This window comes from Hippoglossus hippoglossus, chromosome 20 (genome assembly GCF_009819705.1).
Source record: "Hippoglossus hippoglossus isolate fHipHip1 chromosome 20, fHipHip1.pri, whole genome shotgun sequence".
Lineage (NCBI taxonomy): Eukaryota > Metazoa > Chordata > Actinopteri > Pleuronectiformes > Pleuronectidae > Hippoglossus > Hippoglossus hippoglossus.
The window spans coordinates 16,852,246-16,866,296 of record NC_047170.1 but is presented as its reverse complement, the minus strand read 5'-3'; the positions used below and the strand labels follow the sequence as shown (position 1 = coordinate 16,866,296).

General features: G+C 44.2%; 1 protein-coding gene across 1 annotated transcript in view; it reads left to right on the top strand.

The window, feature by feature from the left end:
• The window catches only part of gpr158a (G protein-coupled receptor 158a), a 48,771-nt gene that overhangs the window by 8,305 nt on the left and 26,415 nt on the right, over nucleotides 1-14,051 (top strand). Inside the window, 1 exon segment of the mRNA XM_034572928.1 lies at nucleotides 508-613. Coding sequence (XP_034428819.1) covers nucleotides 508-613 — 106 coding nt within the window.

Genomic DNA, 14,051 nt, shown 5'->3' with positions numbered 1-14,051 from the left:
GATTCTGACCCCGTGTGAATGGTCCATGCTTCAATCTGCCTCATTTAACTGATTCCAATGTGCTATTGAACCCAACATATATTTCATATTTTCAAATACATTCTAAATTGCTGAAATATAATAAGTACAATCAACTTAAATAATAATTAAGATTCATTTATGTTGTGCAAACTGATTTAATACATTCTGCATGTCTGCTGCTGTTAGAGATTGCAAAATGGGGATGTTATTGTTGATTTGGTGTTTTTATGCAGTTCTTTTAATCTGCAAAAATCTCCCACATGTCTGGGGGTGTCACTGGTAATTCATTTTATTGTTCTTGAGCAAATACCAATATTGTTTTCAGACGTCGTCCTCGTCTTTCTACCAAAATATTGATCTCAAATCATGTAAATATCAGATTTGTAAAAAAAGAGTACAACCTGTAAAAGTCCATCATCCCTCACTTTGCACTAACATCCTTAATTCCCCAGCAGCCGTCTTAATGCCGTCCTCCTGTCTTTGCAGGGGCGTGGTGCGAGTGGACATTAATCTGCAGGATGTTGATATCGACCAGTGCTCCACTGACGGCTGGTTTGCTGGAACCCATCGATGCAACCTGACCACCATGGAGGTGAGTGTCAAACCTGCTGAACGTGCCGATTCGGCAGAGGATTGATTCTGTGTGGGAAACTCAACTGTAACGTTCACGCTCTCGGCCACATTTCAACAAGGGGCTGAATGGAAAAGCACTAAATCTGTAGGTTTCAAGATCGGATTCTTCTTTTATGAGACTGTTTTATCAGCTGAAAATTACCGTTTAAATATCTTGAAAATCGAAATACATAAAACAATATCTTTCCTTTTTGTGTTTACATCAAAAAATAAATCCGACATGACAGTAACTGTGTAAATAACTTGATATCTATCCTCATAAATGGATCCTTCAGTGTGTCAAGGACAGTGTGATCCTCTGGAAAAATATGAAGCTTCGTCTCCGCCACCGTCTCAGTTATTACCTCCATCAAGGTCATGTTGTCATGAAATATGATGGAAGTTGATGGTCTGCGTCGTGTGGAACTAAGTGGACAGATGGGTCCAACTGGGCCAATTCATTTATAGTTTTTGTACAAGTTATTATTATGGTCACAAATACAGAGGGTCAAATCTTAAGGGTTTGTTTACAGGGTCAAGAAATTAATTTAAAACATTTGTTCAGCACCTGCAGGAGAAAATAATCCTGATCATTTTCATATGGAATGGGGGAACTTAAAGGTGAAATGAAACCAAACCATTAGCTAACAGATGTTAATCGACCCATGTTTCACTCTTAAAGACTCTTTATTATCATGGAGACTTTTCTCTGAAGGACGTATCTGTGCACAGACTGATGACATCACACGTCTCCCTCGAGGAACGTACACTCCTTCCATGTCAACAACAATGGATCAGGGCGGAATAATAAACAAAACATGTAACGTACAGTGAAATTGTGTTTCGATAGTTGATTCTTTCTGTGGCACCTGCATGTGCAGCAGAGCCCGAGTGACCGGGACTCAAACTGAATGTGTGACCGAGGAGGCGTATAACATGTTTACTTCCTGTCCTGTGGTGCAGCAAATCCGCCGTGTGGCTTCACGTGGAGTTTTGCATTCCTGTGTGTATGACCGTGCCTTAAAGACTGAAATGTGGGAAGGGTGCATGTGGGAGAACAACTGTCTGCATGGATGGTAAAAACTACGATTTAATAGCCTCAGAGCTGCTTTTACAGATGTATCCCTTCAAAACAATTTGGAGAGTAAAGCTAATCCATTCTGCTTATGTGCTATATGTGAGTTGGCAGTAAACTTTTTCTCCTTCTATTAAAAACAAAAATAGCCGCTCTAATCCTGAGACGTCGTCGTGCTGTCCAGCGACGGCAGCAGCTGCAGGTCGCAGCCGGCTCGTTCCCCCCCGACGCCTCTTACCTGCTGCTCCGGTGCCGTCGTTAGAACTGATAGATTTTGAAGATGTGCTGTAGATCAGACTGATTCATAATGCATGTGATGTAATGGATTGCAGTGAACCTCCCTGAATAATTAATAACTCTCTTTGTCTGAGTACTTCCACCTCTCCACGGACAGTCGATGTCAGGGACATTTGACATAGTGTGTGGGTGTGTGTGTGTGTGTGTGTGTGTGTGTGTGTGTGTGTGTGAGAGACATAGACAGAGTGTGTGTGGCTGCAAGGAGACAAATACATTGTTACTGGTATAGATTTTTAGCTTGGTTTGCAAAATAATGATCTCCATGCGCTTACAGTGCAGGAGTGTGTTGGGGGTGCGCTTGCTTACAGCTGAATGATGAAAGCTGCCGTGGTCGAGGCTTGTTACAGGATCCGTCTCGTGTTGCATGACAGCTTTATCATGCAGGAGGGCTCGTTATCGTCATATCTGCTGGATCAACAACACAGATGGGGAGAGGAGTCGAGGAGGGAGTGTGTATACGTGTGTGTGTTGTTGTGTGTGTGTGTGTGTGTGTGTGTGTGTGTGTGTGTGTGTGTGTGTGTGTGTGTGTGTGTGTGTGTGTGTGGAGGTACGTCGAACAAGAGCCGCGCTGATTCCACCCAAGTTGTTTTCTCTTGTGAATATTCATAATTCATAAATTACACACGATCCCTCTCACATAAATTGGAATTACAGCATTGTTGTGTCAGTTACAGCCAACAACCTACTTTCCTGGGCCTTAATTAAAGTGCACGACGAGGTAAATCACAGGTGACGAGGGGGGGGCTGATGTTTCTCCGGCTATGAATAGAAAGCCCCAACAGCAGTGTAATCAAGTCTTGTCGAGCTGTGTGTATGTGTGTGTGTGTGTGTGTGTGTGCGTGTGTGTGTGTGTGTGCGTGTGCGTGTGTGTGTGTGGGGTAATGTGATAAAAACAGCACAGGGAGGGCTGCCCTGCCTTTGCAGCCGGGGATTCATTCTGTGTTATTGCTGTATTTTTTTTCCCGGGCAGGTATTCCCCTCTGCATGTGCAGCAATTTGTAGTTTAATGGGTTTCTTTGGGTCCATTTAGATGAAGCAGACGATAATTTCAAGCTGCTGCAGATGCGAGTTATAGCGACTATTTTCTTCGTGTTACTAAAGCATTTGTGTTTTCATAAGGGGTCGGAGCAGTTTATTTACTGGAGTGTATCTATGACGTATTCACATTTCCATTCCCCCCCTCAAACGAGGCACAACATTCTCCACGTTGTGTTTTACATGCACGGGATGAATTCCTTTCATTGCACATCCACTGTTGTTGTTCTTCTTCCTTTTTTCTTCGTCTTAGCTGCAGGTTTGTTTTTTTTAAGTGCCACCATTCCACCAATTGAATTTGACAAAACGCAGTGGCTCCAGCCAGCAGGGCCCTGCAGAGCCGGCTGCCTGGCCTGGCCTTGCATCCTGCCTCTCAAGCTGCTGTTTGCCCAGCCAAGCATGCCGGCGAGCCCAAACTCAGATGGAGGCAGATGCTATGGATGACTGACTCACCAGGCGAGAGGAGGAAGGCAAAACAAAATGAGTCTCGGACTGTTGAGAAGAGAAATACAATAACCCAACAGCTCCAGCCACCGGGTTGTTTGACGAGTGGCAGAGCGATTTTTAAAATCCAACGATTTCTTATCATTCTTTCCCAATTATTGGTTTTTATTTTCATTTCTTTTTTCTGTTATGGTGCCACAGGTGATCTACAGAGAGATTCCACTGAGACCCAGGTGGATTTGGCCTCTTTACTTCATTGCATGACAATACATACCAGTTCCCTAGATATGTATTTTAAATACAGACAGACGGATAGTTTGCAGAATTAATAACGTATAACTTCAGGTGACCTAAGATACAAAAGTCTGATCGAAACCCTGTAGAATTCCAGATCTGTAGCAGAAAACTTATTTTCTGCATACAATACAATGATTTTTGGGAATTGAGGTAAATTTAATTCCGTAATTTTTATGCAGTGCATATATATTATAGTAAATCAGTTGTTTTTGCAAGTAGGCACCGTGTGTAATGCCATGAAATTACAGGAACATTCAAACAATGGAGAGAATGAACCAACCCACGCTGCTGTCAGGGATAATATATGTGTTTATATCAACTCTGACTCCGGACCAGAGGCAAACACTGCATTTCATTGACTAAGTAGCTCTGACTTCGATCCCACTGAAACCAGATTAATCTTTACATAACCAAGCATGTAGCCGAAAGATTATCAACCACAATCTCCACTTCATTTCCTGCTGAAACGCTGTATACATGGCGTCTGAGGTTGACGGTTCCCCGTCTTTTTCCTCTCATCTCTCACTAATGGCACTTCAATTAGTGTGTTTCACCGTTCTTCAAAAGTCTAGGACTTCGCCGCCCCGGGGGCACCTTTCACAGGAGAATGTGGCTGTGGATGATGATGAATGTTTCAATCAATTAGCTTATTGCTCAGAACAAGTGGTGGGGCCCTGGGGGACTGTAGCCCGTGAAAGGCGATGACACAGAACCTGAATGATTACTCCAGCCCGCACCACGAGGACTCCGGACGCTGCCGAGTGAGAAGAGAGAGGCTCCACTGGATGGACATGACCATTTAGAATCTGAAAATGAAAACATCCGATTTGAAAATGTGTCCAGGTGGCGTCGCACCACCTGGATTTAATCTCTAAACCCGACAACGTCTGGTTCCACACCAGTGTTCAGGCTCCAGGGACGGATCTCCGTCCACCTCTTTGGTCCCGACTGAAATATCTAAACTACTGTTTGATGGAGTGATGTTAAATTTGCTGCGAGGATGAACCCTGATGTCTTTTCCAACCCCCCCCCGGAGCGATTTACACACTCAGCCAATCACGAGTCAGTTTTCTAAGCTGTCAATCATGACGTTTCACCCTGTTTTTATAGAATCAAATCAAGGAATTAAAAAGAAACTTACTGGAGAAACTTGGACTTTTACTGTGGTCCATGTCCCATCCACTAACATGGAGGAGGATCAGATAGATATTGAATTAACATTGTGGCTGAAGAACCAGACGGTGGCTCTGTCGTCATCTATCTTCTTTATTTTTTGTTTTCCCTTCTCCATCTATTTCTATTCACAAATTCACTCCAGAGACAATGAGGCACAAAGCATTTGTGGAAGAATCAATTTAGAAAAAGCTTATCTGGAATCAAACTCCTGCCTCAGTTGAAGTAGGATAATTGAAAATGCATCTTTTGAGTTAAAAGACAAATATGGACACGCAGATGCCAGACGGCTGCATGTCAGGGCGACGATTGATGTTTGCTTCACTGTGTCGCTCTCTCTCCTGCTGCTGAAAATCTGAAGTGGATATTCCAGCTCTGTGGGTTGAACCACTGTCACATCCTGACCTTGGTTCACGAGGTGGCCCCGGCCCCGTCCCGCCACCATCTCAATCACACGCTGTTTTCTCCGCCCGTGTACCTGCTGAATTAATAACGCCGCCGGTGTTAAACAACCGGCGCTGCCTCCTCCGTCTGCTCTCACCCTCGGCCTCGCTCTGGTTTCCACTCTCTCGCCCTCTGTGTGCACTGAACACACTCGCCGTGCTCCACACGTCATTTTGACTTACTCTCCTTCCCTGGAGGCTTCGTTCTCACCACTATCCCCAACACTCCTCCCGGTCCTGGTCCTGCGATAAATAATTAACCTGGAGGAGACCGGATCTTTGATTGTTTTTATTCTCATGAGACTGTGGGAACAGTTTTGTCCTCCCGGATGTCGACAATCAGATTCTTGAAAAACTCTCTATCTTGTGGGGACCAGCTTTTGTCCTCAGGTTATATTTGTCCTTAGAGTTTTATAGATTCTTGTCTCCATCATGTCACAGTTATTAGATTCTTTTCTCCAGTTTTTTTTTCTGCATGATCACATTTTGTTCCTCTTGAGGCTAATGTGTTCACAGATCTAGATTTCCGTCCTCACAGTATCTGAATGCAGTGATTTGCTTTTGCAAGTCTGAATAAAAACCTTGTCCTCAGATTGTATTTGTAATTGATCTGGTAGTTATTAAATATTTGTCCCCAACACGTGACTCTGCGAACATTTGTGTCCCATTTATGTCTGAACAGATTTCTGTCCCCACAGTGAATAGTGTCCCGTCTATATGGACTGCAGCTGTGTCTCAATCCATCGGAGGCTGCGTTTGATCCGACGGCGATTTCCACCCCTCGATTTGACCCAATTATCGGCCATGCACTGCTGTGGTTCATCCGAGGACGTAGAGGAAGACATGTCGAAGTCTGTCCTCAGGCTGAAGGCACACTGCTCCACCCACACTGACACAGGCCGATTGTGTAACAGCGGCACGACTAGACTGTCACACACACTCAACATCTTAAAAAACAACCTCACCATCCGTTTAAAGATGAACTAATTATTCACACTGAGTCAGTTGTTGTATCAAATAAGACAGAAAGACAAACAGCTGATTGGCCTTGACCCCCTGTGGTGACTTAGAACCTGAGCCGTTCCCATCATGCATTGTTTCTGTGATTTACACGTCATTGTCTTTTATCCGGCAATCTTTACCTGCAGCTGCCTTTAATTTAGAAACATCACACGAAGGCCATGTACGCTATTGGCAGCCATGATAACAAATCCTTTATCTACACGACAGCGGCTGTGCAGGAGCATGCGTTTCATGGATGCTGTCACACGAGTGTTCTCCGCTACACCTGCCAGCGCCGTCTCTTCTTAAACGAGCCGATGTCCTTATTCAGGTTCATTCGTTTAACCTGAGAAAGACGTACGTGACGTTCTGAATTGATGGGATTCATTTTGAAAAACTGATTGCCGGCTGAAATTCATTAATCAGTGTGTCACCAAAAAGTGATTGATCTCAGAATCAGGGATGTTGCTTGATTTGCATGCGAAGGTTCGAGGCCTCGTTCTGCTCCATAATGAGTCTTCTGTCATGCTCGCGATCGGCTCCGTGATAGGCCAGTGATCTGCCCCGCCCCTCGCCCCAATGTCAGCTGGGATTGGCTCCAGCTCCCCCCTGCGAACCTCAAACGATCAGTGCTTTGGGTTTGTTTAATGCTCCGTTTTAAGTTAAATGTTGCTCCTCGGTGTCATGCACAAATTTTTCCCAGTTTTATGTCACATCCAAATATGTCATCCTTCAGTAGGACTCCATTTCTCACTCGACGTGCCGCTCGCTCAGAAAACTCCCCGGGCCCCTCTTCGAACGTGAAGCATTAGCTGAGCAACGGTGAGTAACGTTTATCTTCTCGTTTCTCTGACAGCTCCCCCCCCCGCCCCCCCGTCCAAGCGTTCCCTCTACACTCCTTCGACAAAAAAAACGCTCACCCCTTCTTCTGCAGGCTGATAAAAATAGCAGGTCGTTTTAGGATCTTGGGAAATTCCCCCTGCCGTTTGAAACATGGCATCATAGTGAGGCAGGGATTCCCACACCCATGTCAGCAGTGGTTTCACACCAGGACCGTGACCCTTTCAACCTGCTGATCTCGTTTCGGCAAGAGAAAGAGCTCGAAGCGTCCTAATTAACTACGTCCCCCGGCTATGTTGCCTATTAGAGTGTGTTCAGGAGCCTATAAATAGGGTAATTGCTAATTATCTAGAGTCATCGCAGAAAGCTGTGATTATGCTTCAGAGCTGATAAGGGTGCTTGATAAGAAGGAAGCAGAATACTGCTGTGCACCAGCAGATTTAAATTCACCCCTCAATTTCAGCAAATCCTTTTGTGCCAGGAGAATTACGCAGCATTGTGGAGGAAGCCCCATACTCAAGAGCAGGAAGCAGAGAAAACTGCAGTAAACGTGGATTCAGAAAGAAGGATTGAGTTTGAAACAGCAGAAAGTTGAACTCCTCTACTGGGAAACGAGTGAATTTTTGTCTTTAGTTTACCCGTGTTAAGAGGCGAAGTGACTCACTATTATTAAATGCTTGTCCTGTTGTCCACCTCGCTCTACACATCAACACTACACCTAAACCTAAAAATAAATAGAGAAAACTCCTAATGGATCCTCACACCAGGGTTTTAAAACCTGAGTTTACCCTCTAATCTTGGTGTTAAAGAGATATAAGAGTTTCATACCGTCAACAAAGGATACTTCATTTTACACCAGGTAAATAAAACCACTAATTCCCTCATAGTGGACGCAGCTAAGTTGTCCCGTCTCCTCAGGATGGAGACATCAAGGCTGAGGGCCGTCGGCTATAAGCAGAGGGACGACACATCACAGGACACCTCTGGTCTTCACTGTGGCCCCCGGCCCTTCACCACTGTCTGGCTAATTGGCTCTGTGGATAAAAGGTGGAACTCTTGAGTTTACGTGGAAACACTTTGAAGACATGAATACACTCGCCCCCGGGGCCGAGTCTTACATCTGCTTCGCCTCAGCCTTTCGCAGCGCACCGTTAAAAACCGAGGCAGAAAGCAAACACTGGGTGCAGCGAGGACGGGATAAGAGTGAAATGTAGAGGTAACATTTGTCTTGGGACCCATGAGAGTGGATGTGAAACGAGTGCAGCAGCGTGCTCAACAAAAGGAAGCAGTGAAGGAGTGAGACAGAAAGACAGAGTAGTGGCAGCAGTGTTCACTTCCACAGAAGCTGTTTACGTGCACCTCAAAAAGTGAGTCTCTATTATCAACTCAAAAACAAACAGAAATCTCGCTTTTTGAATAAGTTTCAAGGCAGATGATGGACGACATGACAGCTCCCACAAAAGTGAAGCCAAAGCATTTAGATCGCCCCCTGGTGGCTTGCTGCAAATACAGTAGAGAGGATTTAAAGTAAGAAAATAAGAGTTTAACAGTCACTGTGTATGAGCGGAGTTGAAGTGAAGGGCCATTGGACGACGGTGGCAGTGTTCCCTGTCCTTCATGACATTTGGTTCCCCTGCAGGCTTCTCCGAGGAGGTCACGAAACGCTGTCCTCACTCCGACCCTCTTTTCCAGAGCGCTCACAGTTCTCGCTCGTGCATGATGGGGGTGTGTTGTGTATCTACCGCTGCAAGTTGCAAGTGTCAGCTCCACTGTGCATTTTAGTGTGCGAGCAGGGAATAGATATGTGCTTGTCCAGTTTACTTTGACGCTGACATAAGCTGTGAAAGTGATTAGGAGAGCAGTATCCCAGCCGTGTGTGTTGTGTGCGCGCTAAGGAGCTGCCTGTGTTTACTTGTGTCCCAGCTCGATGGCAGCGCTAAGCTCCCACTAGGCCCGAGTGTTTATCTCACTGGTGTTTAGGCTTTGCTCTTTGGACGGCAGCCCAAAGCGAGGCCCGACTGTCCGGGCAGCTCCGCTCGGGCTAACTCCTGCTGGTTGACCTCGTTTAAAGGCCTGGCTGTCGAGCTGTCGCTGTGAGCGCAGGCCCACAGCCGTCCAGCTCCCTGCACCGTCCCCGTCCCTGCTCTGTCTCTGTGCCTCCCTGTTCGTCTGTATGACGGAGTTAGAGCAATGCACAGGGCTGCAGCACCGCTCGAAAACAGAGTCAGGACCAATTTATTGAGCCCAGTCACTGCCCGACAGCTAAAAGAAGAACTCTGACGTCAAGACACACGCACGCACACGAACTCGGCCTTTAGTTTTATATCTCAACAACTCACCTGTGAAGTTTCATGCACGGGCATGATGCTGAGATTAGATGAAAAGACAAAATGAACTTGAGGAGCCTAGACATGACAGGAACAGTCTTTCTGATTGAAGGTTTATTAATATTCAGGATTATTAACTTGTGGGATAGTGCACAACATTTGGAGCGATTTCATCTCAATGACGTGTTTGTTTACGCAATAATATCGTGGTTTTTATCAGGTTTTTAAAATATTCTGGTTTATGTTTAAACTTGTAAATATCCTGGATAAGCTATTTATTTTATTTTTCAAATTTCACTGGGAGGACGGCACAACTCCTGTATTTTCTTTCTTTCTGTTTCAAACAACAGTGCATTGTGTAATTTCCCTGGTGCCTTCATACACACATGTCGAGCTGGAACAGACACAACTGCACAACATGTGCCGAGTGATTTGCCCTCCAGCAGCCAAGTCCTCTCCTTCTAACCTGCTTTCTGCAAATTCTATAGTTCAATCTGTAATTACTGGAAGATAAGCTTTCCTCAGGGTCTGTGTTGCACTCTGTAGGATCATTACAAATACCTACAGAGGCCTATTAGTGGTTGATGAGGCACCGTGCTGGACCGGAAGCGCGTGGGCTCCTTTCAGAGAGAGGCAGAGCCCTCGGCAGGCCCTAATTAGCCCGAAGAATCCGGCTAGTTCCCGGTTTCCCGGTCAAGTGGAAGACGCCTGGCCTCCGCATCAATTAGTGCGACTTTTAGAGTTGTGTTTTTTAATTCCCCTGCTTCATGTCACGGAAAGGTGACGGAGGAGAACTGCTGTTTGATGTCAGGAAGATGTGGAGCTCGTGCACACTTGTATTCAGAGGTTCAAGCTGTAGAATAAACCAATGGTGCATGTGAAGTGAATTTATAGTTTAGAGTTATTCAGGTCTACACTGGCTTGTTAATACTGGTATTTACACAGTGGTGTAGTTGAAAGATATATTTGCAGGATTTTCTCCTTTTGTAGTATTCAGTTTTATTTTTTACATCATTACGTAATACTGTGCACAAGCCTCACTTTAAATATAGCTCGGTTTGACCCATGTGCACAGTTTATTATCATAATATAGATGGTTTCAGGCTGTAGAGATGTTCAAGGCCTGTTGAAGTCTGTAGTGGTCTTTCACATATTTCCATTCACGGTCAATGTGAAGGTCAGAGGTCAACCACAGTGTCAGGTGTTCTTCCAGTCTAGGGTCAGGGTCAACAGAATGGCTCCCACACTAGTTCATATACTTTGAATATAGCTGCAATAATAACTGTTCATTTGGTGGCTTTCACTTTTCCACTGTCAGAGTCAAACTACTGCATTCTAGGAAATAAATTAGACCCATAAAAATGGATATGACGAAAGAAAAATAATTTATGGAAGAAATTTAGATTTCACTGGATTCACATTCACTTTATGGTCAGTAGTATGTGGACACCATGGCACTTATAATAATACTAATGATGCTGTGTCGCATGTTAAAGCCCAGGGTCTGTTTCACCAAATCTGTAACATGCCAGCTGCAACTTAAAACACGTGACACTTTTCTCTCCTGCTAATTATGACACTTGTGACCCCCCCCATGACAAAGTGAGACGACCACATATATTCTTATATGATATAGTATCAGTATTCGGGCTGAATCGAAGTGCTTTAATTAAAGTGTTATTCAAAAACAGTGATGATTAAAATCTTAAAAACAGAGCTGGTGTAAGAAATTGCACACAAGCCAGAGAGAGAGGGAGAGAGTGTGTGTGTGTGTGTGTGTGTGTGTGTCTGTGTGTGCGTGTGTGCGTGTGTGCGTTGTGTCTATTTCGGAGTCCTGCGGCCTCTTATAAGTGCTCTGTTGCAGGCAGACCATGCTGCTCTGACAGCGTGACGCACTCCGATAAAAAGGCTCTCGCTTGCGGTCACACACGTCACCATGGCAATTAGCATGTCAGTGTGTGCATGTGTGTGTGCGTGTGTGTTAGCGTGTGTGTGTGTGTGTGATTGACAGCTGCCACAGCTGGGACGTAAACAACAACGAGCGGCTGCTGGTGGGGGGAGCCTGTGGTGCTGCAGAAACACACAGTTGCAGCTCTGGGTGTCTCTCCAACATGTGACTGAGCCATAAAGAATAAATGAGCTGCATCATATTTACTCACATGATGCAGGTGACAGTTTATTTTTTATGACACAGATGGATTGTAACCGTCAACAGTCCCAGGGAGAGGTTCTGTGCAGCCACACACACACACACACACACACACACACACACACACACACACACACACACACACACACACACACGTTGCTCTCCATCATATAGAATTAATGAGCAGTTAATGTGATGTGATTTCTCTCTCAGCACAGTCGAGGCCTTCAGCTCATTATGGAAAGATAAAAAAACAACATGGCTGCCTGAGCCGCTATCAACAGAACATCATCAAACATAATTAATAGCATATGTCAGGCAGATAGAAGTAGGTCAGTGACGGTAGCAGCTGTGTTCAGAACACTTTGTTGTTTTATAATCACAACACATGTATTTGACCATAATATAATATAATATAATAAAACATAATATAACATAACATGATATAATATATAGACCTACATATATACATTGGAAGTACAATGATCAATTGATTAGTTGAGATGACTAATTAGATTATTGGCTTATTGTTTAATTTCAAATCATTTTCATGCAAATATACCGAATTCAATCAGCTGCTTTCCCTTGTTTCACATGAAATATTATATATTTAGTCAAACAATGTATTTAATGAGCTCCAGGAAACTAGGATGGACATTTTTCAACACGTTAAAACCTGCAATTATACCTGCAAACTGCTAGTTTTCACTTGTTGATCTGTGGACCCCATTGGCAGGAATGTGAATTGCAGTATGAATGTGTTGTGTGTGTATGTAAATTCCACTGGGTACCTTTAAGTTAACTACTTTTACTTGATAAAAATATATTTCCCTTGCCGTTGAGATCACAAGCGACTGACGACAGGAAGCTGGAGCCAGGCTGCGTCGTCCTGTCCCCGTTCAACAAACTCCACGTCCGAGTCCCTGCATCAATCACTGCAGCAGGCGGGAGCGGGACACACTGCCATGGTTATTCTTGGCTCATCGTGTCACACACATACGACAAATAGTCACACGCACACATGCACACACACACAGACACGCACCTATCTGTGCCTGTTTGCATATTAACAGTGGCAGCCAGTGGCTGCAGCGTGCTCCACCTGTCCTGAGGACACAGCTGTTGGGGGTTCGAACATGAAACCACTCACCTGACTCACCTGACTCACGTTGCACCGCAGCCTTGATTTAAAGCCTCAGCAGGACGATTTTAATGAGGTGATATAAACATCTCAGGAACTTAAATCAAACCGTCTATTCTGCGGATCCAAGTTTTATTTGAACAAATAAAACGTACACTCAGGATGTGCTGCATTAAAGCTAAGTGTTGTAAACGACTTCCTAAGACATCGGAGTGACACTCATTCACGGGGAATAGATTCTGCTGTTCTGTTTCTTACGTGTCTCTGCGTGTGTTTTCCATTGCCCCATTTTTGGGATGAAATTATTGATAAGAGCAGCTTTAAAGCTTCACGTCAGTTCAAGTGTTACCGCTCTTGTTGTCTCGATGCACATGAGAGAACAATTCTTACAAGAAGCAAAGTAAGAAACAAAGAATATTTTGTTGTTCAGGTCTGCAACTGTTTCTGTCCATAATCTGTCAGGATAACCTCAGGTGTTGTACAGGAAAAGAAAATCACAGGCTGGTGACATGTCACATCATTTTATTGTGAATCTAACAACATCTGCAAGAATTATGGCTAAAACATGCTATTTATAATTGTATTGAAATAGTTTTAAAGGAATCATCCTGTGACCTTCACAATGTGTCTCGTCATCACGGATCAGAAGTGGTGGATCATCCTACTATTGATCATTTCAATTTTATCCTATACCTTTTTATTTAGCTTTTATTTCAGATGGATTTTGACTAATGATTCTGGGAATGCTCATCATTATTTTCCTTGCATACATTTTGATTATATCATCCAAGTTCTTGTCTTTCTTTTAATCAATACTCGTTTTAAATTTAAATTGATTCTAAAGCACTTTGGCTACAACTCGTGTGCTGCATCAATAAATCTAACTTGACTTGAGTTGATATGATGGCGACACATTGAAAACTTCTCTCTAAGTCGTGTGGGTGTGACTGATGTGTATTCTGTGATAAAGTCAGAGTATGTGGTGAGTGACAGGTTCGAGGTTTTTAAAATCCAACTTGTCGAGGGCGTCACTCATCGAGACGAGGAGCCGTCTCCTACAGATTCCTGTAGCGTCTCTCCTAATGCTCCGGCCTCTTCTGTGGAATTAGTTTGAGGAACTTGTCCGTTGAATAGTAATGTGGTAATTACCTCGTGCTTCCACCGAGGGGCCTCTCGGATTGAACGAATAAAAAAA